Source organism: Cebidichthys violaceus, unplaced genomic scaffold, assembly GCF_023349555.1.
Source record: "Cebidichthys violaceus isolate CVI_PGR_0920_01 unplaced genomic scaffold, fCebVio1.0.p SCAF_8, whole genome shotgun sequence".
Classification (NCBI taxonomy): domain Eukaryota; kingdom Metazoa; phylum Chordata; class Actinopteri; order Perciformes; family Stichaeidae; genus Cebidichthys; species Cebidichthys violaceus.
The window spans coordinates 5,451,299-5,477,787 of record NW_027176964.1 but is presented as its reverse complement, the minus strand read 5'-3'; the positions used below and the strand labels follow the sequence as shown (position 1 = coordinate 5,477,787).

The window sequence follows — 26,489 nt, the reverse complement described above, 5'->3', positions numbered from 1 at the left end:
TGTTTCAGAGTAAAGAAACCAGAAAACATTCAAATTTAAGAAGGTGAAATCAGAGAATTTTTACATATTTTATAAAAAAAATTACTCAAACCAATTAATCGTATAAAATAGTTATACTGAATAATGAAATAGTTGACAACTAACACAGAGCAACAACGGTAAGGTAAGGCAATCTTCATTTTCTGAGAGGGACAACTTGTTGCACAGTAATAAAATTGTCATACCAATCAGCACGCAAACAATTCTCAAGCTGCCAGTATACTTTATAAGACCTCCTTGTTGGATGGTCGAATAGCTACAGAAACAACCACACTTGATTGAACTGGGTTGGCTGCATTTCTGTATCTGCATTCTTTACACAACTATTCATGTCACTTTTTTTATGTGCAACAACGTGATTGTCTTTTCAAGAGAGACTGTTCTGCTGTGCAAAAAGTTAGATAAAGCTGAGGACCTAGTGACTACCGTAAATTCCGGTATATAAGCCGCTACTTTTTTTCACACGCTTTGAGACTGCGGCTTTTACAACGATGCGGCTAATTGATGGATTTTCACAGGCTAACTAGCTTCCCGCCGCCAACACATTTAACCTCGTCATATCAGACCAATGAAATTACCGAACAGGTCACAGTGGACCAATGAAACTGTTTCGGCAAACTCACTCACACTTAATTCTTCAGATCACCCATTTTGCAGTTTGTGCACGCACCCTCATCATGGAAAAGACACGAAGAAATGCATATGATGCGGCTTTCAAGTTAAAAGCGATCCGCCTGGCTGTCGAAGAAGGAAATAGAGCTGCTGCACGTACGCTCGGCATCAATGAATCGATGGTGAGACGCTGGAGACGGCAGGCTGTTCAATTCCAATACTGAAGAAGACAACTTTAGTACTGTTAAAAGCACTGTTCTGAAAAAAAAGCATTTGCGGTATGTATGTAGTTGTGGATGTTACCGGCATTTATTTAATTAAAAGTTTAAAAAAATCTTTCCTGTAACATCTTGCCACGTTAATATCTCATGTTTCAACGGGGACACCTGCGGCTTATATACAAGTGCGGCTTATTTATGTACAATTTCTTTTTTCTTTTAAAAATTAGCAGGTGCGGCCTATATATAGGTGCGCCCTATAGTATAGAATTTACGGTAATAGTGTAACAATTGACTGTAGTGCAAACTGTAGTGACTGTAGTGCAAAAGTCACTACAGTCAAGGTATTTTTCATGTCCTGGAAAAAAAAATAGTTTGAGTCCAGGCCATGGTCAAGCCTTACACCCCCGCCCGACCACTTCGCTCTGCTGCCTCGGGGCGATTGGTTGCCCCGTCGCTCAGAGGTCCTGGCGGCCGATCGACCCGGTCACGGCTGTTTTCTGTCCTGGCCCCACAGTGGTGGAATGAACTTCCCACTGACGTCAGGACAGCGGAGTCGCTGCCCATCTTTCAGCGCAGGCTGAAAACCCACCTCTTCAGGAAGTGCTACCCTGAGCCTTCCACTTAGCACTTATTGTTTTCATACTAGCTTGTTGCACTTATTGTATTCATATTACTTATAGCACTAACTGTTTTTCTTGTTTCTGCACTGTACTTTGGCTCTGAGTTATGCTCTGCTTTATGCTCTTAGATGCTTGTTTGGAAAAGGAAATGTACTTATGACTTCTGGTGACTAGTAGTTCTTTTGATTACCAATGTTGAGTTTTTTCTAAATTTTGCTAAACCATCTTTGAAGCGAAAAAAAAAAATGAGCTGAGGTGAAGACACACAAGAGGGGGCTCATTAATGACTCTCCTTTATCTAAAGATAGAGATGCAACACCAGCCTCCTGCACTCACAGTCCCATGGCTCCACGTCTCACATGGTGCACAACACTAAATAGCATCCGTTATTGACAATGCATCATATTTTTTGGGGAGGGCTTGCAAAGCAGCTGTGTCTATTATCAATGATGTCAATATGCAGCACCGCGATTGGGACTCCACCGGCTCTGTTTTGTCATGATAGACGGCCTCTTTCTCCCGCTGCACAAAGAAAGGTAAATATGACTTGTGAAATTGTGACGGCACTCAAAGCAGCACTAACCATGCTGAGGCCTTTGTTCGGCGCCCCAGTAAATAGAACCGGCGTCACTTTGGACGGCTGAAAGAAATCAGAGTTCTCACAATAAGCCAATGGCATTGGGAGTGAGAAGATATGGGATTTTAAAATGAATTGCACAAATCAGGATTTTCTTTTTTTTAAATAGTGGCATTCAAATTACATCAACTGCTGTGGCAGACGCGTTGGAAAGGGAAGAGAGAGCTGTGAAAACATAATATATAGCAGTAAATCTACCAGTACAAGAAAAACCCTACAGCAATGTGAACTTTCTCTAAACCCCTGCCAAAAAACAGTTAAAATCTCTGTGCTAACCACTGCAGCCGTAATGTCCATAGAGTAAAAAAAAAACGTATTAAAGGCATATTCTGATGGTAATCAATAAATAGACGCTGATACAACATTCACACAAGCATGCTTGTGCCCAAGCTGTCATGATCTGACTTGGCTGGGAGGTGTGTCTTCTGAGTTTCAGGCTGGGTGAGCAGGTTTCCGTGGAGACCAGGGCGGAGTCTGGCTGCTGCCTGCTGTCACACCTGTTCTTCATTCACCATCAAGAACCCTACTTAAGGAGCAGCAGGAGCACCAGCCTACGCCAGATCGTTTTAACATTCCCGTGGTAATCAGGCCAGCTCCTGTCTCTCTTGAGTTTTCTTTGACTAAAGAAGTTGTTGTTGTGTCTTTAACCTGTCTCCTCGTTCCAGTCTCATTCCTCCCGAGTCTGACGGATTCCCTGGCTTCCTGTTGCATCTCTCCCACATCTCTGCATTACCTGGATCTGCCTCACCACCTGCCTGCTCACCCGCCGCCACACTGGAAAACACCCTCCAGCCAGTCAGTCTCTGCCTCGCCCTCCAGTTGTGCTTTCACCAGCTCACAGTAAGACAGTCTCAGTTTCCCTTCTTTGGAACATTCCCCTACTTGGACGCCCACACTAACCAATCTCTCTACATCCAGTTGCACCTGTCGTTCGGACCCCTGCGTTCTCCTGGTTTCCCCAACGTTTCTCCGGCTCATGATCCAGCGTTCCTATCTCGTTCCACTTCTCTAAAAGAGAAAAATAAATCTTTTTCATACAATTGAATCCAGCATTTGAGTCCACCTCTGTTCGGCTTACACCCCGTGACCCAAGCAGGGGCCAGCCTCTCTTTATTGTTTTAAATGGGATGAAGACTGTGGACAGCAACGACTGCAGAGGCAATAAGAATAAACACACAATCAGGAATACATACCACACAACACCAACCACTGTATTTAGGGTAAAACAAGGAAGATTGTCATCATCGTTTGGAGAATATATTTGAGGAATTAAGTGTGTTTTTCATGGGCGGAGTTAGTGACTTGGGGGGCCTGCGCAAACGCAGTTTTGCTCTACGTTTCACCCTTTCTCTAACTGGGAATGTTGGTGTCAGCAGTGCTGGAAGAAGAAAGCTACTCAAAACAGTTTTTTCTGAAGTAAAAGCATTAACTATTAAGAGTGTCATGATTTGGATGCTGAATTCAAAACCGGTCACAATAAGCTTTCAATTCTCCCCATATTTTTTCTTCTCCACTTCAAAGACCATACAGTGTGGCTTGCACGGCAGTCTGCAGCTGCACTTTTCCCGTCGCCAATGACGGAGAAGCGTCAAAGCTGGAAAGTCCTCCCGCTTCCCTGAAGTCACGGTGTGGCAAAACTTTGCCTGCCCTGTGAGCTACGCGAATAACGAACGCTTCAGCGACGGAAAACAACAGTTTGGCGGATAATAACTATGGCTGTTAGTGAATTTGGTTCATGTGAAAGTCCCAAACTTTCTATGGTAAAATACACCCTATATGGACATAACTACTCATAATTAAACGAGTAAACACATCCCCAATGGAGTGACGTTTCAGTCTTGTTGCATGCCATACCTCTCTCTCTATCTCTCCCCATTTCCAGTCTCTGTCTTTACACTGTCAAAAAAAGCCTAAGGCAAAAAAAATTCTAAAAAAAAAAAAAAAAGCTTAATTTAGCTGCTGGCAATATATATTTTTCTTACACTGCACTGTAGCTGTATTTTGTACCTGTCTTTCTATCTTTTAACTGTTTTTTTAATGCCATTTTATAATGTGTTTCTTTTACACTTTGTCTACTCTTTCTACCTACCTTGTTGGACATGTTTTGCAGTCAGATCAGGCAGCGATTCCACCCAGGTTGACCACTAAACCACACCTGATGATTCATGCTTGAAACACCCTCGAGACTTTGACACTGAACTGCTGCACTCCTGAACAAACACCAGACTGTTCAACAAGCCCAACTATACCATGGGGCCCCCTAGTGGTTGCAGCATATAGATCCATGTTCTCTCTGACGATTCCCCTCCTCTCCTCACAAATGGGGATGAAAGAGAAGAGCTTTCATGCACAACACACTATCAAGCACAAAGATCTCTCCAGCTAATTGGTATTACTGCAGATATCATTGCGGTATCACTTCTTCGATCTACTTTTTCCCTCAACCTTATCCGACGTAACAGATGACATTGAATATAATGAAATATCTCAAAGCATACTGGGAAAAGCTGTTTGATGCAAGCCATGGGAAAGTTCCATCATAAGAAATATTACAAATATGCTACAAATAAAACAAATTCCTTGTTAATTATACTTTTACATTCTGACATACAATTGTACCTTTCAGCATCCTTGACTCATCTTTGACAACTCAGATATTGGACCCAGGCCAGCCTAGTCTGGTGTGCCCTTTAAGTGGTGAGGCAAAAAAAAAAAAAGAATGTGTGGAGTTGGACAACACAATTTGCATCCCGCCATAGACAAATAACTAATGATGGCGGTTAGTAACAGAATTTCTTTTTTAATGAAAACAGCTGCCTTGCGCTGCTGGAGAGGTTGATGAAGGCGGTGCTGTAAAACCAAAACAATGTGCTGAAAGCCACTATAACGCTCCATAACAGTGAGGGTAACCACAGTCTTCAGTGCTAATTCTTTGGGTTGTCAACTACACTATGAGTGTCATCTTTCACATTTCAAGTTGTGATGTGATCCATTGTGTGTATACAAAAATTGCTTTACTCAACCTTTGGCTATATTTTCTTTGCCGTAACCTCTAGATTACCACCTTAACTGCATTTTAATACACTAGCCTTGCAGTCCAAGCATGCGATGGTTTCACAGAGGATGTATGGCCCTGAAGATTCACACCAAATCAGGCTTCAGTCCTCCCATTCTTTTTTTGTGGGTAGCGGGTTTAGGCTGCGGCGGTGGGGACCACGGGATGACAAGTTGAGGAATCAAACCCAACGTCACACTGCGGTGGCCAATCACATAACCAGCAATCAGACCAGCAAATGCCCACGGGAAGAGGAGCCCCTAAGCTTTGAAATAGTCTCCCAATTAGCTCGAGGTCTTTAAACTCTGTGGACTCTTTTAAAATGCAGATAAAAACCCATCTGTTCAGACAGGCATTTAGGTAGCGTTTGGCATAATGTGTTTAAACTTGTGTCTTTTTCCCTTGTATTATTTTACCCGGTGTTTTTGTCTCCCATGCCGCTTTGTTATTGAAAGTAAATGTTCATCTGCCGATGTGGAACCCATCATACTAGCGGCATGGCGTCACATAAATTGGCCATTTAAGTGAAACCCCCAAACCTCCGTAGAACCCTCAGCTAATCCCTGCAACACCCGATTTGGCGTGAATGCAGCCTAATGGAGACGATGACAGTGCTGAGCTTCCAAGTTCTGAATCACCTCTATCGCTCAGACTCTCACTTCTTTCAGTTTCAATCTGATGATGACACCCTGAAAGGCATTGAATGGTTTAAGGGCCAAAATACATCTCTGATCTGCTGCTACCCTATGAACCATCCCGACCCCTTAGGTCATCTGGGACCGGTCTACTTTCTGTTCCCAGAATCAGGACTAAACATGGAGAAGCAGCGTTTTTCTGCACCACATATCTGGAACAAAGTCCCAGAAAGCTGCAGGTCTGCAGAGACCCTCAGCTCCTTTAAATCTAGACTGAAGACTTTTCTGTTTGCTGCTGCCTTTGATTGAATCAGATTCAAGGATATTAATCAATTTCTGCATTTTACTACTACTGTATTTTATTTCTTAAACTGCACTGCACTGTTTTTAGCTTTTTAGTGTTTTAATGACTGTTCTTAATTGTTTTTAAATCTCCTTTTCTTTTGCATTATGTTTTGATGCTTTTAATGGTTTTATGTGAAGCATTTTGAATTGCCTTGTTGTTGAAATGTGCTTTACAAATAAACTTGCCTTGCCTTGCCTTGCCTTACCCTGAGTGACTGGAAGTGAGGCGATTCATCACTTCACCAATGTTGAAGGTTCCCCCCATACACATTCACTTCCCCTCAGTCTTTGCAGAGGGCCTTCCTCAAATTCAGTGAGTAATAACCTCACCCATATTTCAAATGTTGTAATAAAAAATAACGGCCCATCATCACAGCCATAAACGCCGTAGATTCTTTGCCCTTTGTTTTCGTTTCCTCTATTGTCAGTAGGTCTACCAGACCTCAACCTACATGCTGAACCAGTATGAGCTTTGCTGGTGGGAAGTGCAGTGGGTGAGAACTGGAGTCGGGTCTGTTCCTCATACGTCTGCTGATGAACCTAACCTCGACAATTCTGCTGTTGATCTGAGCGGCTTGAATGCAGAGCGAAGAGAAACTAGTGATGCGTGATTGAAGCCTTATGGAGCTTTGTGGCTCTCTTTCTATTTGTGCCCAAAAAAAAAAGAGTCAAAGCTTTGGGGCTTCAAACGCATCAAGCACAGTCACACCTGGTGGCTTGCAAAATGCAAGCCACTATAATAATGGAATCGCTTTTTGCAACCAATGAACGAAAGCTACCATTTTTGGACTGTGGAGGAGTGACGTAGAAATGTCATATACGGCTGTTTTATGGTCTATTTGAGTCTAAATGGACCATGATTTACTAAATGAACATCATGCTGTATTGAAGAAGACTTGAAACTAGAGATTGAGACCATAAACTCATGTTCACAATGTTTACTGAGGGAATAATCAAGTGTGGTGTATGGTCATTTTCCCATTGACTTCTATACGATCTGACTTATTTTTGCAACCAGAGGAGTCGCCTCCTGATGGTCAGTAGAAAGAATGTAAGTATTAAGACACTTCCGCACTGGTCTTAGCCGTCAGAACCGGAGGTTGCCGGCTGGTCCCCCCAGCCCTACACAGGAGTGGAACAAGCTTTGGTATCATTCGCCTATCTCTAAGAGAACATATTTCAAAATTAAAAAAAGGGCTGGCAATCAATTGTGGCGTGTTATACTCTATGTGTTGTTTCTAATTGTTATGGCGTGTTAAATACTGATACGTACCTACATGTCCCTATGTGTGTATGTTTGTGTGTGTCGAGGTTTGGGGTTACTGCCATTCATACAAGCACAACTTCTATTGACATACCCTACTTTTCCCATTCAGTCCAGCAACCAATTTAGCTGTGTCACAGGAACACAACTGAAACATATAGAACTCAAAGAACAATTTGCGTTATGGATTAGCCTGACCATTATTTTTTTCGATTAATCGTTTGGTCTATATAAAAATGGTTAATAGTGAAAAAAATGTTGATCAATACTCCCCTTGTTTTGTCCAACCATTGGTAATTGGTAATATTTTAAAATTGATCTCTATTAATGTTTTGTGTTATATTCAAAATAATAATAATATTGGCCGATGTATCTGTTGGGGTAATTTATCAGTATGTTTTCTTATTAACTTTGTATGCTTAACTCAGAATATTGTGTGCATGCAGACGTTGTAAAAGCAGAAAACAAAACAAATGTAGCCTCTGTCTGACTTGCTGTTATCTCAACATGATGTTTATGAGAGCTCGCAACTTACATCTTGCGAAAACAGAACCAGCAGCACCTGCCGAGGCCTGAGACCCGGCCTTGACATCTTGACAAAAGGGAGTACACTCGGGGTGGGGGGGGGGGGGGGGATAGCGTACAGCTGGAAGAGGCAGTTCAGCTTGTGAGAAGCATATATACTCTGCAAAGATCTTGACTTGTTGTCAGACCATTCAGCTGAATTAAGTGTCTGTTTGATAAAATACCTAAAAGACATTTGAGAGTTACTCATCATGTTTATTTCTCACAGGGGAATTAATACAATCATTTTTATCAGATATTTTTACCCTTCCACTATCAATTAGTGATATAAAATAGTCCTCAAAAATATAATAAATATAAAAAATTATGATAATACAAATTATTGTTATTATTAAAATTATTGTTATTACAACTGTGTAATTTATCCTATAATATTAGAGTATATAATGAATGCCATGTGGGCTGGTCCCCCATAATAACTACAGTATTTTAGGAATACTATAGGAGGTTTAGTGGTGAATTGTCCTTCAGCTATAACTATACTAATGATACATGATACAACCTGTGGAAATCAACGACACTCAGACAGGAAGTCTTTCAACGCGGAAATGCCCCCCTATTTTAGTGGAGTCACAACAAGGGGGAGGCCACCATTGGTGCCACGTGTTCCTCCCGCTGAGATAAAGTAACGGCTTTACAACAGACCGCATCCCCGTCTGAACCGCCTCTATCACAAATGTCCACTTCACGGACACGTGTTGAATGTCGGGTTTTTTCCCCCTTCTTCCTAACAGCTATATGGTCATATCTGCAGCAATGTACAGCCCTCTACGTGTAGCATCAAGTTGCACCTTTAGGGAGTGTATAATCATATTACGACATATGGTCCTGTGACTCCCTCCTCCTCGTTTATTCACTTAGAAAGCAGAACACGATAGTAAAAACACAAAAATCTCTCTCTCGTTCCGTGTTATGAGAAGGCATCTTCTTACCGTGAAAGTGAGCTCGCGACCGTTGCCTCGAGTGTGACTTTCAGTTGTTCTTTTTTTAAATCCGCCAGTATTACTTCAATGGAAGTTGCATCACCTTGGTCTTCCGACCCTCTGCGGTCACAGTCGGGCCAACAACTTCTCCTTAAGCCCCTCCTTTCTCCACTCCGAAACAGGCGGGGGTCCTTGTGTGAGCGACACATACACACACACACACGCACACACAGACACACACATAACCTGTTAGAGAGACACTCGGTGCTGACGGTTTGCCGAATCAGTTTGTCTCACAGCGCCATTAAGATGTGCCCAATTAATACCTAATCACGCGTATAAGCAATTAAGTTTCAATCACGAGCAATTATTTTAAATAAAAAGCCGCAAAAGAGTGTGCCATAGACACAGTGAGATTAATTAGGCTGTTATTATATATAATTAAATTGTAAAAATAAAATCTAAATGAGTCCCCCCTCTCGGCGGAGAAATGAACGCATGTGTTGTCGGCTCATTCTTTTGTTGTCACGAGAGCATGCCGCAACGCTTCCTCTCACACAGGGACCCGTGTGATTTTGGGGGCTTTGTGGTGCGCGTGTTTGCATGCAGTTCTGTAAAGCAGCGCAATTAGACGTGCTTGCATCCGAAATGTTCGTGCAGGTTGCTTTTTTTTTTAATATGTCGATGCGCAATCTCTTAACAGTCCCGTCAGTAGTGAGTCAGTACTGCGATGCTCCAGACAGGTGTGGTAGCCTCGGCCACGGTGTGTTGGCACTGGTGATGGATGGGAGGCTCCGGGCGTCCTCGTATGATATAATAGAGAATGTGCGACGGGATGAGGGATGGATGATGGCACTCCGGAGGGTTTTTTTAGGCATGCAGATGCGGGCTTTTACCTTTGTTTTTGTTTTTTTGGGGAGGGGTGGACCGATCAGGTTGTAGGGCTGGTGGGAGAAGGCGGAGGAGGAGGGGGAGGAGACACGCATGCAGGCGCAGTGATGGTCAGAGGCATGGGGCGAGAGGAGGGAGGTGAGGGGTTTCAATATTTATGATGGCACAGCCTAACATTCTTTAGTCATTCGCGAAATTAATGGTGCAACTAATTTGGGAATATGGAAGATAAAAAATACCTATAAAGTTATAGGGTGAAATAAGATTGGAAATTAATATGATACAAACACTGTTTGAGACTTCCATTGGTGGAGGTAGTGATTTTTTTTTTGGTGATTTGACCTTAAACAAAAATGCTGCTTACGAATGCATCAGTAAGAATAATCTAATGGTGTCATATTTATAATAAGACATCACCAGAGCCATTTTGTCTGTGGAGAAAGTACTTTTACTTGGATCCTTTAAGTTTGTTTTTAATTTATCTAAATATGTATTTCAACACTGTCTTTTTAACCTCTATAGCTGAAAAAAAATCAGGTTTCAAATGTATTTATCTTAAGGGATAATCTTTAAGTGATACAAGTTAACAGCAAGAAATAAAAGAAGAAATCAAATACATAATCTAAATGTAAAATGAGTCATGGAAATTAAAAAAAAGGCAAGAACACGCAGAGGCGAAAGCATGTGAAATCTTTAGAAGTGAAGGCGGTAAGGACCGCATTTTTGCACAGCATTATTATTAATTTCCTGCTACAGAATAAGGTTAACTCATAACTTCCAAACTTTGCAAGGTTTTAGAAGCCCAGGGCTTTCACTCCATTTGCAATCATGCTGGTCCCTCAGCCCTATCTGAGTTCCACTGTCATTTCATCTGTTGCATGTTTATCATCAGTCTGCAGCCATACTTAGATGGAGTTATTCCTTAGAAAGATTGTACCAGGAGTTATAATTGAATGTCAGAAAACAGAGCAGGTGGTATTTTCACAGATAAGAAAGATAAGTGCTTGCAGGAGCACACGGTTCATCAAAGGTTACGTAAATCATCAAACGTGGCCTGAAATGTTCCTCCTGAGACATACCAAACAATCTGTTGACAGATGCTAAAACAATCTGTAGAGCCGAGACCGCAACTGCACAGTTGGCAGTCATTTCGGTGCAATCATTACTATAAATAACCCCTTTCCTTAACCTAACTAGGTAGTTCTGTTGCCTGAACCTAACCAAGTATTTTATGTTTATTTAAAAGAGATTGATGCATGTAACAAGTGGAAATCAATAACGATGGTGATGCAAAGTCATTTGCGGTGTAGTTTGTTTATAACTTTAGCTTTGTACTTCTACCGATTGTATTCATGCCTCAAAGATCCTAAAAGTGGTGTTCAAGATTATCTTGCAAAACAAAATGTGTAAGTATCATAAACCTGTGTTTGACACAAAGGTGGAAAGACGTCTCTAATTGTTTCACTAGATGGCCGAGGAGCTGATCCCAGCCGACATTGGACCAAGACAGGGTACACCCTGGAAAAGGTCACCAGAATATCGCAGGGCTGATATAGACAGACCACCATTCACGCTCACATCTACAGCTATACGGCCAATTTAGAATCACAAGTCAACCAACGCTTTGGACTGTGGGAGGAAGCCACGCTAAAACAGGGACAACATGCAAAACTCACACAGAAGGCCCTTCTAGATCAGGAATCAAACCTGCTCTTGTTGTGAGGCAACAGGAAACAACTCGCAGATTCAAATACCTCCTCAGCAGAGTCTGGTTCCTTCGCTCCACGTGAAAGCGTCTTTCGTCAGACATGTTACAAGGTCTTTTCCTGATTCCCCTGAATATCCATCCATCCCTGCTCCCATTCACACATGAACACGTGCAGGAAATTTTCCTGAACATTGCAGGAATAGACATGCATGCTTAAAAAGGGACTTTAGTTTTGCATAGATAGGATACATCTAATGGGATTGCTTCTCTTTTGTTTCCGTATTGTTGTGAAAAGCTAATGCAAGAGCTAAAATCAGAGACCGACTGAGGGGCCTTAAAGGCACCTCTAGTATCTGCTATAGTATCAACAGCTTTCTTGGACCTTAAGGGATAATCATTTTAGGGAGTGGCATGTCTGAGAGAATGCCCCCTCAACACAGGGTTGCACAACGAAATGCATTTGTAGCCTATTTTCTACAGAAGACAAACATTCGAGACGAAAAAACAAACAGTAGTGCATTCTTGTAGTGCATTTTTTTAACTTGCATTAGGAGGTATGCAAACGGCAGCAACTAAACAACATGTAGTATGTTTCCTACTATTAGTGATCCATATGTTTGACTTTGTTTTTGTTACAGATGTTATAATTAAAGGCATATACTGTCACTTTAAGTGCTGTAAGTTCTGCACTCTTGAGCGAGCAGTTTGACTTCTGACCCAGTGACAGTTGACAAAACCCAGAATCCCTTGGGTTAGGTAAACAAGGCTTCAAGGGGCACACATAGCTTGGGCCCCTTGACAACACACACACACACACACACACACACACACACACAAGCACTCACACTGAATACTAATCTATCATTCCCACCAAAGTGAACTAGTAACGGGGTCATGTTACAAAGTGGCTCAATACGCAATGTTGACTTAGCTTCAATTGAAGAGATTATCTGAGTTGTTGATTAAAATGCTCATTGGACAGGCGTTTATTGCATCGATAGTGCAAACATTCCACAGATATAAATGTTCTTCTGTCTTTGTCTCGCAAGTATGCAAGTCTAGTTTCATGAAATAAAGCCACAAGATAAATGACTACAGTCACTGTTTGGTAACAGTGACGTTAATTATGAGATTTTAAATCATCCATTCCATACGATATCAAGAAGTGATAAATCGAAGGCAACTGGATTGGCTGTTGTATTTTTCCAATTAATCAGAGTTTCCTCTAAATTGTTAATCCAGGCTATCCCAGCATGCATTGGGGAAGGAAAGGGTACATAGGGCATTCACGTACTAGCAACTTAAAGCCATTTTCAAAGGGTCAAGCTCTTTGGCTAGTACTTTTTGATGCTCACAGAACAATCGAGGTGAGGTTTTCGGAACCGAATGTTGCTCACTGGTCAAACACAAACATTGCTGCAACTTGTTGTGAAGCGTTCATACAAACACTGATTGTCAGTAGTAGTTTCCTTAACTATAGCCCAAAAGGACCAAAGCTGAAAGAGTGTAGAAACTGAATTTTACACTTGCATTCTTTGAATATTGTCCAAAGCCAAAGTGCATTATCTGCATTTTTAGATATCATCCTTGGTCTATGTCAATGGGGTGCAAAATATTTAGCCTATGGCGCTCCGTGTAAAAGGTCAGGATCACCAAGCCCATTGGGTTTTCACCGACCTCACGGGATACCCGGTGATGTGTTTAAGCTGGTGGTCAAGGAAACTCGCCTGGCTTGCTCACTGATGTCTCTTCTGACGTCTAACCTGCTTCCTCTGGCAGCTGCACACGGCAGAGAGGCCTTTCAGTCGCGTCAGCTCTTGGTAGGATAGGTTTTGATAGCTAGGATTAAGCTAGGAGGGGTTGTTTAGTGGACTATGAACTAGAATAACCATTCAGAACTCTATTGTTGTTAGACACACAATAATACTTTAACTTTTTACAGCCAGGAGTACTCTTTACTACTTTGTGAATACATTTAAAGAAACATCTACTTTAAATGCAGTTTAGATATTTACTGCAATATAATTAGCAAGGGCAAAGCGACAGCTCATAAAAAAACTCTACTTTACTTCAAATCATTCCTATTCATCCCAACTCGATAATACAAGTCTTCTCTTTACAATGTTCCTCATTTCCACACTCCTCATCTAGCTGCTCATGATCTCATTCGTAGCCTCAACAGGATACACTCCCTTATTCCGTCAAATAGGAACTTGATTGTTTCACTCTTGCACACAGCCGGTCATTTTCAGATTGAGTAGTCATATGAGGACAGGTCATTTCTTTCTTTTAGAACTCTTAGTCAACAGAATCATTATTACAATCATATTATGATCATTAGTTCACTTTGTATTGATTTACGATACATAAATGCATGAATCATAGGTTATACAACATTTCTACTCATATAAGCTCTGTGTTCTTTGGCCTGATCTTTATAGACCCATCTTTATGCTTTTTACTTAGGCCAGCTCATCTGGGATCTCAACTCTACTTGACAAGAGACAGAGGGAGGGAGAGAGAAAGAGAGACAGAGAGACAGACAGGAGGTATTACAAAGCCTTTGCCTGAATATCTCCAAATCATGTGTGTATGTGTGTGTCAGTGTCTCTGTGTGTTTATAAACTGCACTAATTATTTTCATTTCATTTATTTTGCACAATTCAAACAATAAAATTAAAAATAAACAAACATACAGAGATAAATGAATATCATAGTGCAGGAAGAGGCAGAAAGCCAACTGGGCTTATTTAAAGCCTCCACCTATATAATATTAAAATGTTTACAAAATTACAAACAACATAAAGTACAATATGCATAAGACATTATGTTATAAACAACAAAAGAAAGAAAGAAAAGAAAAAGAAAAAATAATGTAATTGTGACAAGTGTGTGCATGCATGTGTGTGCGTGTGAAAGTAAGCATGGGCTTGTGTTTGTTCAGGGATATTGGTTTATACACCTGCAGTAACTCCTGCGCAATGGTAATGCTACAAGTCCCCATGAGTGAAAACAACTTTAAATGTAATATAACAGCTAAAACAAGAAAGACATGAACAATAACACATAATAAAAAATAACAAAAACTGTTACAAAAAAATTTGCTCATAACGAACACCTGTGTGCCTGCCAGCATTAACAGTTCCCATAGCGATGTAACTTCAAAGAGACACATGTAAACAAGAGACACAAGCTGAGGAAAACTTGTCAAACTATTTGCTCAAATAGCTCTTATTGCTTCGATATCAGAACTGGAGAGGAAGGACGACTTGATGAACAGATAATGTGAGAATTGTGTCTGTAGTGTAAAAAATGTGGCTTCAGTGGCGATCTAGAAATGTTGTACGGTTGTCTGTGCAAGATGTTCAAGGAGTCAGAGTTAACATTGGCCTCTATGGAGCAGATAGTTGGACTTCCTCTCACTTTCAGGCTGCTGTGGCCCAATGTGTAAATCTGTTGGATTCCACACTCATATGTCTACGACCAGGACACGATTAGCTACACTTTCACCAAAATATTAAGCATGAAGAGGGAAAATTGTGGAAATGGTGACAAAATAGAAATATTTCTTTCGCAAGATTCTGAAGCTCCTCTTCACTCTAGCAATGATACTCTGAGCTGCGCAATAGACACCCATTATAAAGTCAGAAAAGGTCTGAAAAAAGCATAAAACATAAGCTTAGTTGGAATCAGCTCATGCTGAATCAGCATTCCAACAAATAACGATTGGGCTGACAATAGTTCTTTGAATCTTGAAGATTCTAAGAATCATGCGCAACTCAAATGTTGCAATTCTTTTGTTGGAATACTGATTCAATGTTCCAAAAATTAAATTGCAACATTTGAGTTGCGCATTCTGAAAGTGGATTTTCACAGATTTCACAAACTATTTGAAGAACTAGAAATATTGGTAAGGAATAACCAGCAACTGTCAGACTTGTATTGTTCCTCCTTATTACCAATATTGAAAACCTTTTCTTGCCAATTGGTATTCTCAACAAGTTGCTCAGACGTGTGTACAGAATAATAGATAAGGACTGGGGGCTCCAGCACACTCAGTTTGAAATTTAATTTGGCATTTCTACAAAGGTCGTCACATTTCCCAGCAACAGATGAGGAGCAGGAATCTTTAGAAACCAGATACCTTAATTATAAATACCATCCAATCATATTTGGAAAACAACTCACATTACAAAAGCAACAAACAGGAGATTATGTATTTGTTGTCATTTATTTCACTGTATGAAGCATGTATTTTAGTATCACATACTGATGTTTAATGTGTTTTTTCTTTACTAGCCTAAACTAACTAGAACAGGGGTCGGCAACCTGCGGCTCCGGAGCCGCATGCGGCTCTTCAGCCCCTTTGTTGCGGCTCCCTGAGTCTATATCCACACTAATACGTTTTAGTTTTTAGTTTTAACAAACAAAAACGATCTCCGTCCACACAGCGTTTCAGCATCGTTTTCGAGATGATCTCCGTCCAGACTAACATGACTGAAAACGAATATCACATGATTATTCACGTACAGTGGGCATGTGGGTGGGGCCGGTGTAAACAGGAAGTAGATTGGTTGCTCAAAGCCGCTAATCATGACTTCAGACGGCCGCTCAGTAGGTCTGATAACCCCGCTGGACACGCCGCTCACTAATCGTTCCAATAACAGCTGCTTCCTACGCAGAAATGCAGACTTTAACTTAAGGTCAGCAACACCAGTAATCAGTTGTCCATGTTAAATTAACCTGGTAGTCGATCGGTAATCAAGGCTGTTGTTTGTGAATTTCCGGGTAAGGGTCACATGATAGGGGTGTGACGAATCAGGGAAGGACACGTCGTCACTGCTAAGAACCAATCAAGTAGCCAGATATGGGCAAAAATACATAAAAATGTATTTTGATTCAAAATACAAAATACCCCTCAAATAAATGTATTAAAATAAAATACAAACTACTGGTGCCAGAAAATGTAACAAAATACAATACATGTATTTTGTATTTAAAATATAGGAAATACTTTTTTCTGGATTTTCCGTTTTCTCACAATTTGGTATAGCAGAGCATTCAGGTTTTTATATATATATATATATATATATATATATATATATATATATATATATATAATGTACACAAAGCTCTGGTGAACCCCACAAAAAGGAAGAACAGTCACATAATGTCAGTGTAACTAAGCAAAGCTATTAGACTTGATTGATTATGTGTATATATATATATATATATATATATATATATATATATACACATAATCAATGTATATATTAAATATATATATATATATATATATATATATATATATATATATTTTTTTTTTTTATTAATGGAACTTAACAGCCCATAAACTTTGGCTTTGTATCAACAAGAAAATATTCATCACATATGAATAGCATCACACATTAGGCCTATGTATAGTATAACAGCAAAATATAGATTAAAACCAGTTGTACACAGGTAAAGAGCCTAAATAAATTACTGTACTGAGACATGTTGTCCACCTGGCCAACTGTAGAATATATGAAATAATAAAACTAAGAATACTTTCATAATATGCCTTTTAAATATAATAAATTGGATATTTAATGTTTTTTTGTTTTTTAGAACAAATCTACTGTCATAGCCTGGCTAACTGTGAACTATATTATCTGCCAATAATTGCTATGGCATTATGACATTCACATTGAGAAGATACAGCATAACTTGCAATACAGTGCAAGATTAGATGGTCAGACGTCTCTTGATAAGGTTATCATGAACATACACGCTCCCAATCTCCCTCTTCCTATAGCTAGCTACTCCACTGATAAACTAACTTGCTAAACACTGGCTATGCACTAGCCTAGACAGCATGCTAGTGTCATTAGCATGTTAGCATCGATCGCTAGCTTGATATTATAACCATCACCATGTATATACAATAGGCTATGTAGCCAGACCCAGACATAAATTATACATCAAGCTAGTTGACATCTGTCACACTCAGATAAAATATTTACCTTGACAGACAATCCGTTGAACTTGAAGATCTAAAGACTGAACTTGTGAACTGTTTTTTGATTCGTGGAGAAAGTATTTTGAGTATTTTAAATATAAAATTTCTCCACTCTAAAGTAATTTGTTACAAATTACGTTAGATTTTTTATCGGCTATAATGATAATGTAATGTAATGTAAATGTAATGTAATTGATATAATGTAATTAGTGAATTTAAAGAGGTGGTACAGTGTAAGTAAGTCTGCCTGCTCAAGTCACATAGAGCTTTGTTTTTAATCCACTATACAGAACGTTTATTAGAGGAAGAATAAAATACACCGGCGACATACAATCTTATCATTTAAAGATCAAATCGGAAGCAATATCTAATTTCTCACTTTCCTTGGGGAGATTTTGAGTCATAGCAGAAAAACCTCAGGCGTAACTTATACTGACTAACAATGCCGACTCATTCATATTATTAGTTCCACCTGTACATCTATGATGGCTTTTGATTTTCAGTACTGCAGGCGTGATTTTGTAAATGAAACCGGTTTTTAAAAATGAATTATATATATATTTGGACTCAAAGGAAACCACGTCGGAGGGTCCCAAGTCTACCGCTGTCAGATCAATTACTATATTACTTCAGAGTTCTCCAGCTGGACGTAAGAGTAAGAGTCTCCCACCATTAATGAAACCCAGCACCCCGGCACCAGTCCCTTCACAGTCGTCGTGATGTTTTGCTGCCTCTGTGTGGCCAACGGCAGCACCTGCATAAGTCACTGATCACTGCTACACACACTATCCCAAAGCACGTCTTTATTATGTCCTAAATATATTGCACACAAGTCAACTCAAACACAACTAGACAGCGATCGAATTTACTACTTTTTAACACTAATTTGACCTCAATAAAGCAGACTGATGAAGTGAGAAGAGAAGTTAAACACAACTCATTGTAGGATTCCTACAATGAGTTGTGGATATCATACTGATGAATATATTGATATTAATGGTGGCTGAATACCACTTAGCTGTAGGTATTGTGCATACTGTCTGTAGTCCCTAGTTCAGGATAACACATATTGTCCATTCTTTGGAAAACTCATAACTACTAATGATTTCAATGAATAAAAAAAAGTTCTTCTATTAGACTGAAACTGTCAGTGCAGTTAAGTATCATGCACTCCTTTGATTTATCACTTCCTGTGTTTGAGAATTGTTGGTGTTTTAGATGTTTGAGGATCAAACTACAGTGACTGTACTTCTGTCCCTGTCACAATCAAGAGGAAATCATATTCAAGTTTATAGCAAGAAAACTCAACATCAATGACAGATACTAGACACAGAAAATAGTACTGCTAGATCAGAATAGAACAACAAGAGAGAGAGAGAGCACTGAGGAAACTTAAATAGCATGAACACAGGAGAGGATCATCACCAGCCTGATTAACAGATGCTGGAGACTATGAGCAGAAACCAAACCATGGAGGACATCTAGTGGGCAAACTAAGACACAACAAAAAAAGTGAGAGGAAGCTCTTTACTGTGGTTTTCTATATAAGGCATGCAGGGACTCTTTCTTTCTTGAGTATCAATGGGCAAAACCTAAACGACAGCAGCATATACGACTGCGTTATACATAATCGATTAAAACACCTTCAGATGAATTACTGTGTAATAATCACACCGCATTTCTCTGCTTAAGGTAGATTTACAACTGCTCCAGTACGACGCTATTCATAAATCTGGCATTTTAGCGTGAACAAGAGAAATGAAAAGACAAACGAATTAAATGCAAATTATATAAAACAGGAAATGAAAGTAGTAGTGATCGGATTAAACTGGAGCGTGGACGTGCATACTGCTGCAGGTGGTGTTGCCCCGTTCGTTCAAGTGACTGCAGAGGTGTGTGCCCGTGAATGGTCACGCATGACAGCTCTGTCACGTGGTAGCCGAGATTATAAAAGTCCAGATGCCAAAAAAGTACACAAAAAAACCTCTGCTGCTGTAACGACAGTACATGTAATTTGTCCCCCTGCACAGCCCACTAGAGGTTATTATAGAAATGAACAGCAGAGGGCAGCCTTTCATAAGCGGAGACGCAAAGCTTGAGAGACACCTGACATGCATGTGGACATAACGTCACTTGTAATGATGCTTATTGCCTTTATGCTAATGATATTATAAATCACGTAATGCCAGATGTTGGTGTATAAAAGCACTACAGTTACAAAATAGATATTCTGTGTACCATTGTGTTCTATAAAATGCTGAAATAGTGGGACGACTTGCAGAAAATGTGGGACGCAAAAGCTTTGTTTGATGTCAGCGTCACTGTCTGTGTTACAAATGTGTCCAAGGAGACAATAAAAATAAATAAAAAACACTCGTAAGACCTGACTAAGACTGAGGCATGCTTTGCTGAGAATTATATAAAAATAATTAGAAAGTATCATCAGTGCCAGCAGACCTGCAGAAACTGAAAGCAGAAACGAAAGTTGAGTGAATTGTGGAGAAAGAAGAGCTGACGACAGACATATTTGTAAAAGTACTTTTATTTTCGGAGCCCTTAAACACATAACAGACAATTGCATCGGTGAGGAAAAAGAAAAAGGTACATGTAGAGTGGCAATTCTGTTTCAAGTACAGCGGATCAACCATTGGTTGCAGTGGATTTCTTCATTCTTAGAAAAAAAAGTAATATATTCCATAAGGAAATAGGTTTGATCCCCAGAAAACACTGAGCTGGAAATGACATTTGATGTGAGTGAAGTGAGAGTGGCGTTACACTTGATTTGCGGGATCCTGACTGGAAATGAGCTTTGGTACCTGAATTTGTGAGCATTGCCCAAGCAAACCTTCACAGACGAAAAGGAAAGGACTTTGCTCACGACAAAGTTTAGCAAATATATAACTTCTGTTGTGTAGATTAAAAACAACGTCAAAATAGAATGAAAAAATATCAATAAAAACAAACAAAACCTTGACCTGATTCGAGTAGTATCAAAGATATAAGATGTAAACATTCAGGAATTCAATTTACATATGTACAAAGTTCTGGGTCCTGCCCACAGTGAGTTCTCCCCCCCCCCCCCCCCACACACCCCACCATTTGGGAAGCAAATACACAGTCTTGCTAAGGCACTCACTCACAAGCAATAAGTTATTTCAGAGACAGGGCGAGGACATGTCTTAAATAGAAACTACTATAATTTAGTCAGTTCAAATGTCCACAGGTATGTACAAAAAACAAAAGACACCAGTGTTTATTCTGTGTTTCCTGATGGAGAGGCACTTGGCTTTTTATAAAACATAAGAGGAAGATACATGGTACCTCAGTGCACGATCAGGGTGCTTTACACTCTCTGCCAAGGTCCCCACATATACCGAGGCCCCACAGGGACGTTTTGTTCCGTGGGTCTGGACCAGGAGCCGACCTGTGCTTCTTCTGGGATGCTCCGGGCATGACCCCGTAATGGCTCTTTAAGTGGCCTACATGTGCCTCTTCATGTGGAGAGCCAGGTGATCCGAGCGGGAAAACGCACGCTCGCACATGTGACACTGGAAAGGTCTGTGTCCGGTGTGCTTTCTGAAGTGCCGGGTCAGCTCGTCTGACCGGGCGAACTTCCAGCCGCAGCCTTCCCAGTTGCAGTGGTAGGGCTTCTCTCCTAAGAAACACAAGCAAATGACTTTGTTAACATTACAGTGCAAGAGCAACAAGAATGGAATCAAAATAGGGCAAAAAACCTGACAATTTAAATAGACTTTGTGTTCAGAAATGTGCTCACCTGTGTGTGTTCTCATGTGGGCTTTGAGGTGGGAGCTCTTGGTGTAGGTTTTCCCGCAGCCGGGGAACTCGCAGCTGTGCGTCGCGGCGCGTTTTCTGGCCCACGACCTGCGCCCTCGCTTCTGTTTGATGCTCAACGCCGCCTCCTCCTGCGCGTAAAACTCCAGCAGCGAGGGCGACGAGGGAGGGGTGAGCATCATGCCCTGCATGGATGCGGGATGATGTTGCTGGTGAACGCGGACGGGCTCTCGGTGCACGCCGTACTGTCCTTGAAACTGCGCCAAGCTCTGGTGCGCGTACTGCGGCTGATAGGGCGCGTTCATGTACTGGTTTTGGAGATGGTGTTGGTCGGCATGAGTGTTCATTTGCGCCAAATGGCAGTCTGTGCGTCCCTGGGGTGCAGAGTGCTGCATGAGGTGCGCGCCGAATCCCGGCAAAGCGCCTGGAACTGCAACCTGATGGTGCGTAAAAGCTGTTTGGTGCACGGGGCGCATCTGGTGTCTCTCGTACATCTGTCCCATAAATCCCCCGCTACCGGGGGCCATCATGCAAGACTGACCGACGGGCTCGCTTTTAATTTTGTATCCTAGCGGCGGAGGAGATGCGGTCACTTGGTGATGAGCGGGGACCGGATTAAACGCCCGCAGTTCGGTGTACTCCCGCCCGTCTCTCGCCTTCCCCGCGCACTCGGGCGAACCCTCCCCCGGGTAGCTCATCTCTGGCGTGAGCAGCTCCGCCATGAGACTGCGGACCGGACTCGAGTCCGCGAAGCCCACCGCGCCGTGGTAGCTCTGCGCAGAACCACCGCCGCAGCTCTCCGGCGACTCCGGCAGGGAATACGCGCCCTGCTGCGGCGGAGAGACGCTCCCGCTGTTGCTCACGACGTCGGAGTCGATGGTGTTGGACAAAATGAACTCGATGTCCAAGAACTTCCCCAGCTCGTCATCGTCTTTGGGGAGCGCGGCGGGGGACCGCACGATTCTGAACTCCATTCCACCACCTGTTGCGCCGCCGCGTGCGCACTCGTCCACCTTGCACATCTGTACATCGGGGAGCAAACGGGGAAGTTAAAACCAGGCTTCTACTGTGCGCCAACAATCAGAAGTAACTCCACAAAACAAAAACATGCAGTAAAAAGTTGAGATGAAATTCTCTACTTACATTTTCGAACTGTTTTGCGTCCATGGCTTGAACGCTTGGAAACGAGGCAGGCATCATCGCTTCAGCCAGAGCCATACTGACCGGTTAGATGACAAACAAAAATTAAGTTTAAAACTGTAAACACGAACTTTTGCTATATTAGTCCATGTAGCGTCTGTCCGGTATAACTTTGACAGCTGCGGAGCGTTTTCACAATGTGAATATCAACAAGCAGACGCAGTCTTATAGCTCCTTACACTACGTGGAGGCGTGGCTTCTACTGACACGTGCTTACCCCTCCCTCCCTCCCTCCACGGCAACCAAAAGTGCAAACAAACATTAAGTGGCATTCAGGTGCGTCACGCAGGTAAGTCACTGAAGTGCACCAAAACAATCACCCATGATTTTTATACGAATGAACGCTGGAATGTGAACGAAGCCAGAGGGGGTATTGTAAAAATCTGCATGTTTTCGAACTGTTTTTCCATCACTGAGTATAACTTGAAAGGTGTGTAAGTAGGTGAGGTGTAAAAATATAATTCTACTCTGTTTCCCTTGAGGCGGGTACAGGTGGCGACACTAATCCTGGCGACGGCCAGGGAGTGCCATAAAGTCAAAATTCCAGTGCGTAACAGCTCCTTGAAGTGGCCTGATCCCGTTGTGTTCAAGTCCCCGTGCTTTATGAAATAATGCCCCCCCCACAGCAGTTTCGTCCCGGTGCTCTTTAAACACGCACGCGCAGCCGCTCGCACCTCATTAATTTGGCCCCAGTTAATCCCTGGAACGTTTATCGCAAACACCGAACGTGTGAAGCGGCGGCTCATCGAAACAACCTGCTGATCTGGTTGTCAACAAAGGAATACATGTTTCTTAATGATCCCCCCCTCCCCTCCCGAGGCCCTGTGAGTCCCATGCAGTGTATGAGTATGTGAGTATGTATGTGAGTATGTAGGTGTTCAGGTGGTGTCTGAGAGCTGCCCACAGGACAAAAATAGTCTTAGAAATAAAACTGGTTTCACTTTTTGAGATTGTTTTCCCTCGAATTTCCACATTTTATGTATTCAGTTAATTAATAATTTCTGTGTGTGTACTCATCTCTCATCTCATCTTCAACCGCTTATCCGGGGTGTGTGTACTGAAGTTGTTTTATTTATTTGTTTATTCCAGTCATATAATAGGGTGATATTAAAATGCATTACATAAAACATATACTGGAATCAGGGTGTAAATGTATAAATTGTAGAAGCCTCCAGGTTGCTGAACAGCTCCAAAATACAGGGGGAAAAAGACACGTGTTTTACCACCGCTCCATCTTCATTAAAATAGATGGAGTGTTAGTTGTTGCAATCAACTGCATTAAAAAAAATCATGAAAAGAAACAAATCTAATGAGCATAAATAGACATGTTTTATAAACTTCTTTCATTTGTGCATGGACTAGCTAACATCCCTCTGTGGTTTTATTAAGCTAACATACTGTACATTTCTGTCTGGAAATTACGATATATATTTGTTCACACGTAGCACATATAAATATATAAAACATGTCACAGGTTTTATAACGTCAGAAGAAAAGAAAAAAAAGTTGTTTTTTTGTGATTATCATTCTTATTTTTTAGAAAACTGAAGAAATAAAGCTTATGTCAACAAAAACTGGTTAAAGAAATACAAAAGATATAATAATAATAATAAGAAGAAGAAGAAGAAGAAGAAGAAGAAAAATACAAAAATAATAATTTTTAACATTACGAAAAAAATAGTAATAGTAACAGGTCTATTTTGATAACGTCCCTTGTCCTACAGCATATTCCATTAGATTGGGCAACTAAGTTGGGTTTTAAATCCTGCAACCAGCAAAAAAGCCGAATGAAGTTTTGTCTTTCCCTCTGTCTCTGTGCAGCCGCCAGTGTTGTGAAATAGCAGTGTGCTGCAGCTCTCTGCCTTTATACTCTGGTATTTTTAACCAAGCAGCGCTTACGCAGAACAAGTTCCGGTTCTGTCCACGAGCCAAGTGGAAATGGACTCTGTTTCCTGAGGAAACACTAGACACTTGCTTCCTCTACTTGCACTCTGCAGCCACCTTTAGATGCCTGGCCGAGGATACAGACATGCATGTAGCAGGAAAACGATCATATTTCTTTGGGAAACTTTGTGCTCGGTCTTATCGGTGTCTTTATCTCAAGGCTTATTCCTTGTCTGGTTTGTGGTGAACCTCTTTCTGTGCAATAATAAGCCTTTTAGAAGTCTTAGTATCCTTGATATCAAAAGTAAAACTGAGAAATGCTACGATCTCCTCCCGCAGGTCAAACTTTCCTTTATCTTGTTCCATCAAAGTCCTTATCAAACCCTGGTCATTTAAAAAGCAACTAGCCAAGAATAGAGAGTCAGATCCAGATAAAGAACTGCCCTGGGCTCAGGTTTCTCCTTTTGTGACTCGCTGTTCTGAAAGGGAGGAAGTCTTTCAGCTCAAGTGTTTTCTAAACACAATTATTTACAGTGAAGCAGGCAGACAGACAGCTTAGGCATCTCATCCTGGATACACTGAAATGTTTTGAGTAAAGATTTAAAAAAAAGTGGTTTCATTCAGTGTTTTATACTCAAATTGTATTTTAGTTTTTAGCCCCATGTAACTTAAACACTTTGCAAGATATGTCTTATTCCGTTTTCTGCTTCGTTCAGAAAATGTTTTGTTGCTTTTAATTCAAACGTTCCTTTTTCATTATGGTGATTTGCATAAGCACACGTTAGATGTATGCATTTGTGGTCTACTTCAACTCCTTCTCTCTATGTTCTTCTTAGTTAGCTAAAAATAATATATAAACAGTTAAAATAGTTAGCTTGAAGTAAATAGTGAAGTAGCTAAACTCAATAGATAAACAGTTGAAATAATTAGCTAAAACCAATGAATAACTGATTGAAGATAGTAAGCTATGAGCAGCTGGCTCATAGCTAACGGTGATGCAATCAAAATGCTCCCAATCTTGGCTCCTACATCTTTAACAAAAATATGTATTACACGGCTTAAATGTTTTTGCAAAAATGGTTACACAGCTGCAAAAGTTAGCTAAAAGTAACAATGGATAAATGGGGAAAAAGCTAAGCTCAAAAGATAGACATTTGAAATATCTTGCTAAAACCAATGGATACATGTCTGAAAATAGTCAGCTACCAGTAGGCTACAGATTAAATAATTAGCTAAAAGTAATAATGGATAGTTAGCTAACAGTAGGCTATTACACAGAAGAAATAGTTAGCTAAAATTAGCCTAATGGTTACATGTTTAATACTTAGCTAACAGCAATGGATAAACCTGGTTACACCTAAATGGTTGAAATGTCCAGCTTCTGCCACACAAAATGGTACAAATAAAAACTTGTGAGTGGCATGCTCACGCGAATGTGCTGTACAACCACTGTCACTCTCTCATTTAGGAACATGTCCATACATACACGTTTCTGTGTTCCTGTCCAAACAGTAGCTGTGCTCAGAACAGCTAGGAGCAATCAACTTTGCAGAATGTGGGGACACATAGACAAACACACACACACACACACACACACACACACACACACACACACACCCCAACAGCAATTATCCTCCATCACCCGCAAAGCGAGGGGAAACCCAACTGTTATCTTGGATAAATACGCCGCCTTGCATGGCATGAAAAAACCAACAAAGTGATTAAAGGGAAAAATCAGCAAGAAAAAATACAGCGCAGAGACGGACGAGTTACGTTCTAGAAAGATATCAAAAGGAGTTGGGGAGGAGAGGAAATAGGAACAAACGCCAACTGAGGAGAAAAATCATGGGAAAAAAGAACAGCAATAACAACGGCCTGAAGCCCTGTAATCATATTTCTGCTCTTCCTGAGGCCAGACTTTGACGCCTGTTGGGTCAAACTGTCTGCAGGGGTGGAAGACTCTTTGTGTCGGACTGGACTGGGTTAGAAATGACTGAATACGAGTCCTAAATATTTCAGATCTGAGTCTTTGAATATTTAAAAATCTGGAGAAACCCTGACAAAAATGATAATTTAA

General features: G+C 41.0%; 2 protein-coding genes across 3 annotated transcripts in view; both read right to left on the bottom strand.

Annotated features, from left to right (window-relative positions):
• The window catches only part of slc6a9 (solute carrier family 6 member 9), a 74,724-nt gene extending 65,628 nt beyond the window's left edge, over positions 1-9,096 (bottom strand). The window contains exons 1-2 of one of the 2 annotated variants that reach the window (XM_068737883.1): positions 8,946-9,096; positions 3,030-3,137 (exon numbers count right to left, since the gene is read on the bottom strand). The gene's annotated coding sequence lies outside the window, so the exon portion shown is untranslated. The remainder of the gene's footprint in view (positions 1-3,029; positions 3,138-8,945) is intronic. The other variant, XM_068737880.1, reaches the window with a different exon arrangement.
• Positions 9,097-20,060: 10,964 nt separating this feature from the next.
• On the bottom strand, positions 20,061-22,649 carry klf17 (Kruppel like factor 17). Its single transcript, XM_068701915.1, has 3 exons — positions 22,472-22,649; positions 21,312-22,350; positions 20,061-21,191 (listed from the first exon to the last, which is right to left on the bottom strand). The coding sequence occupies exons 1-3, from the start codon at positions 22,544-22,546 to the stop codon at positions 21,016-21,018; spliced, it is 1,290 nt and encodes a 429-aa protein (XP_068558016.1). The 5' UTR covers positions 22,547-22,649; the 3' UTR covers positions 20,061-21,015.
• Positions 22,650-26,489: the final 3,840 nt, after the last annotated feature.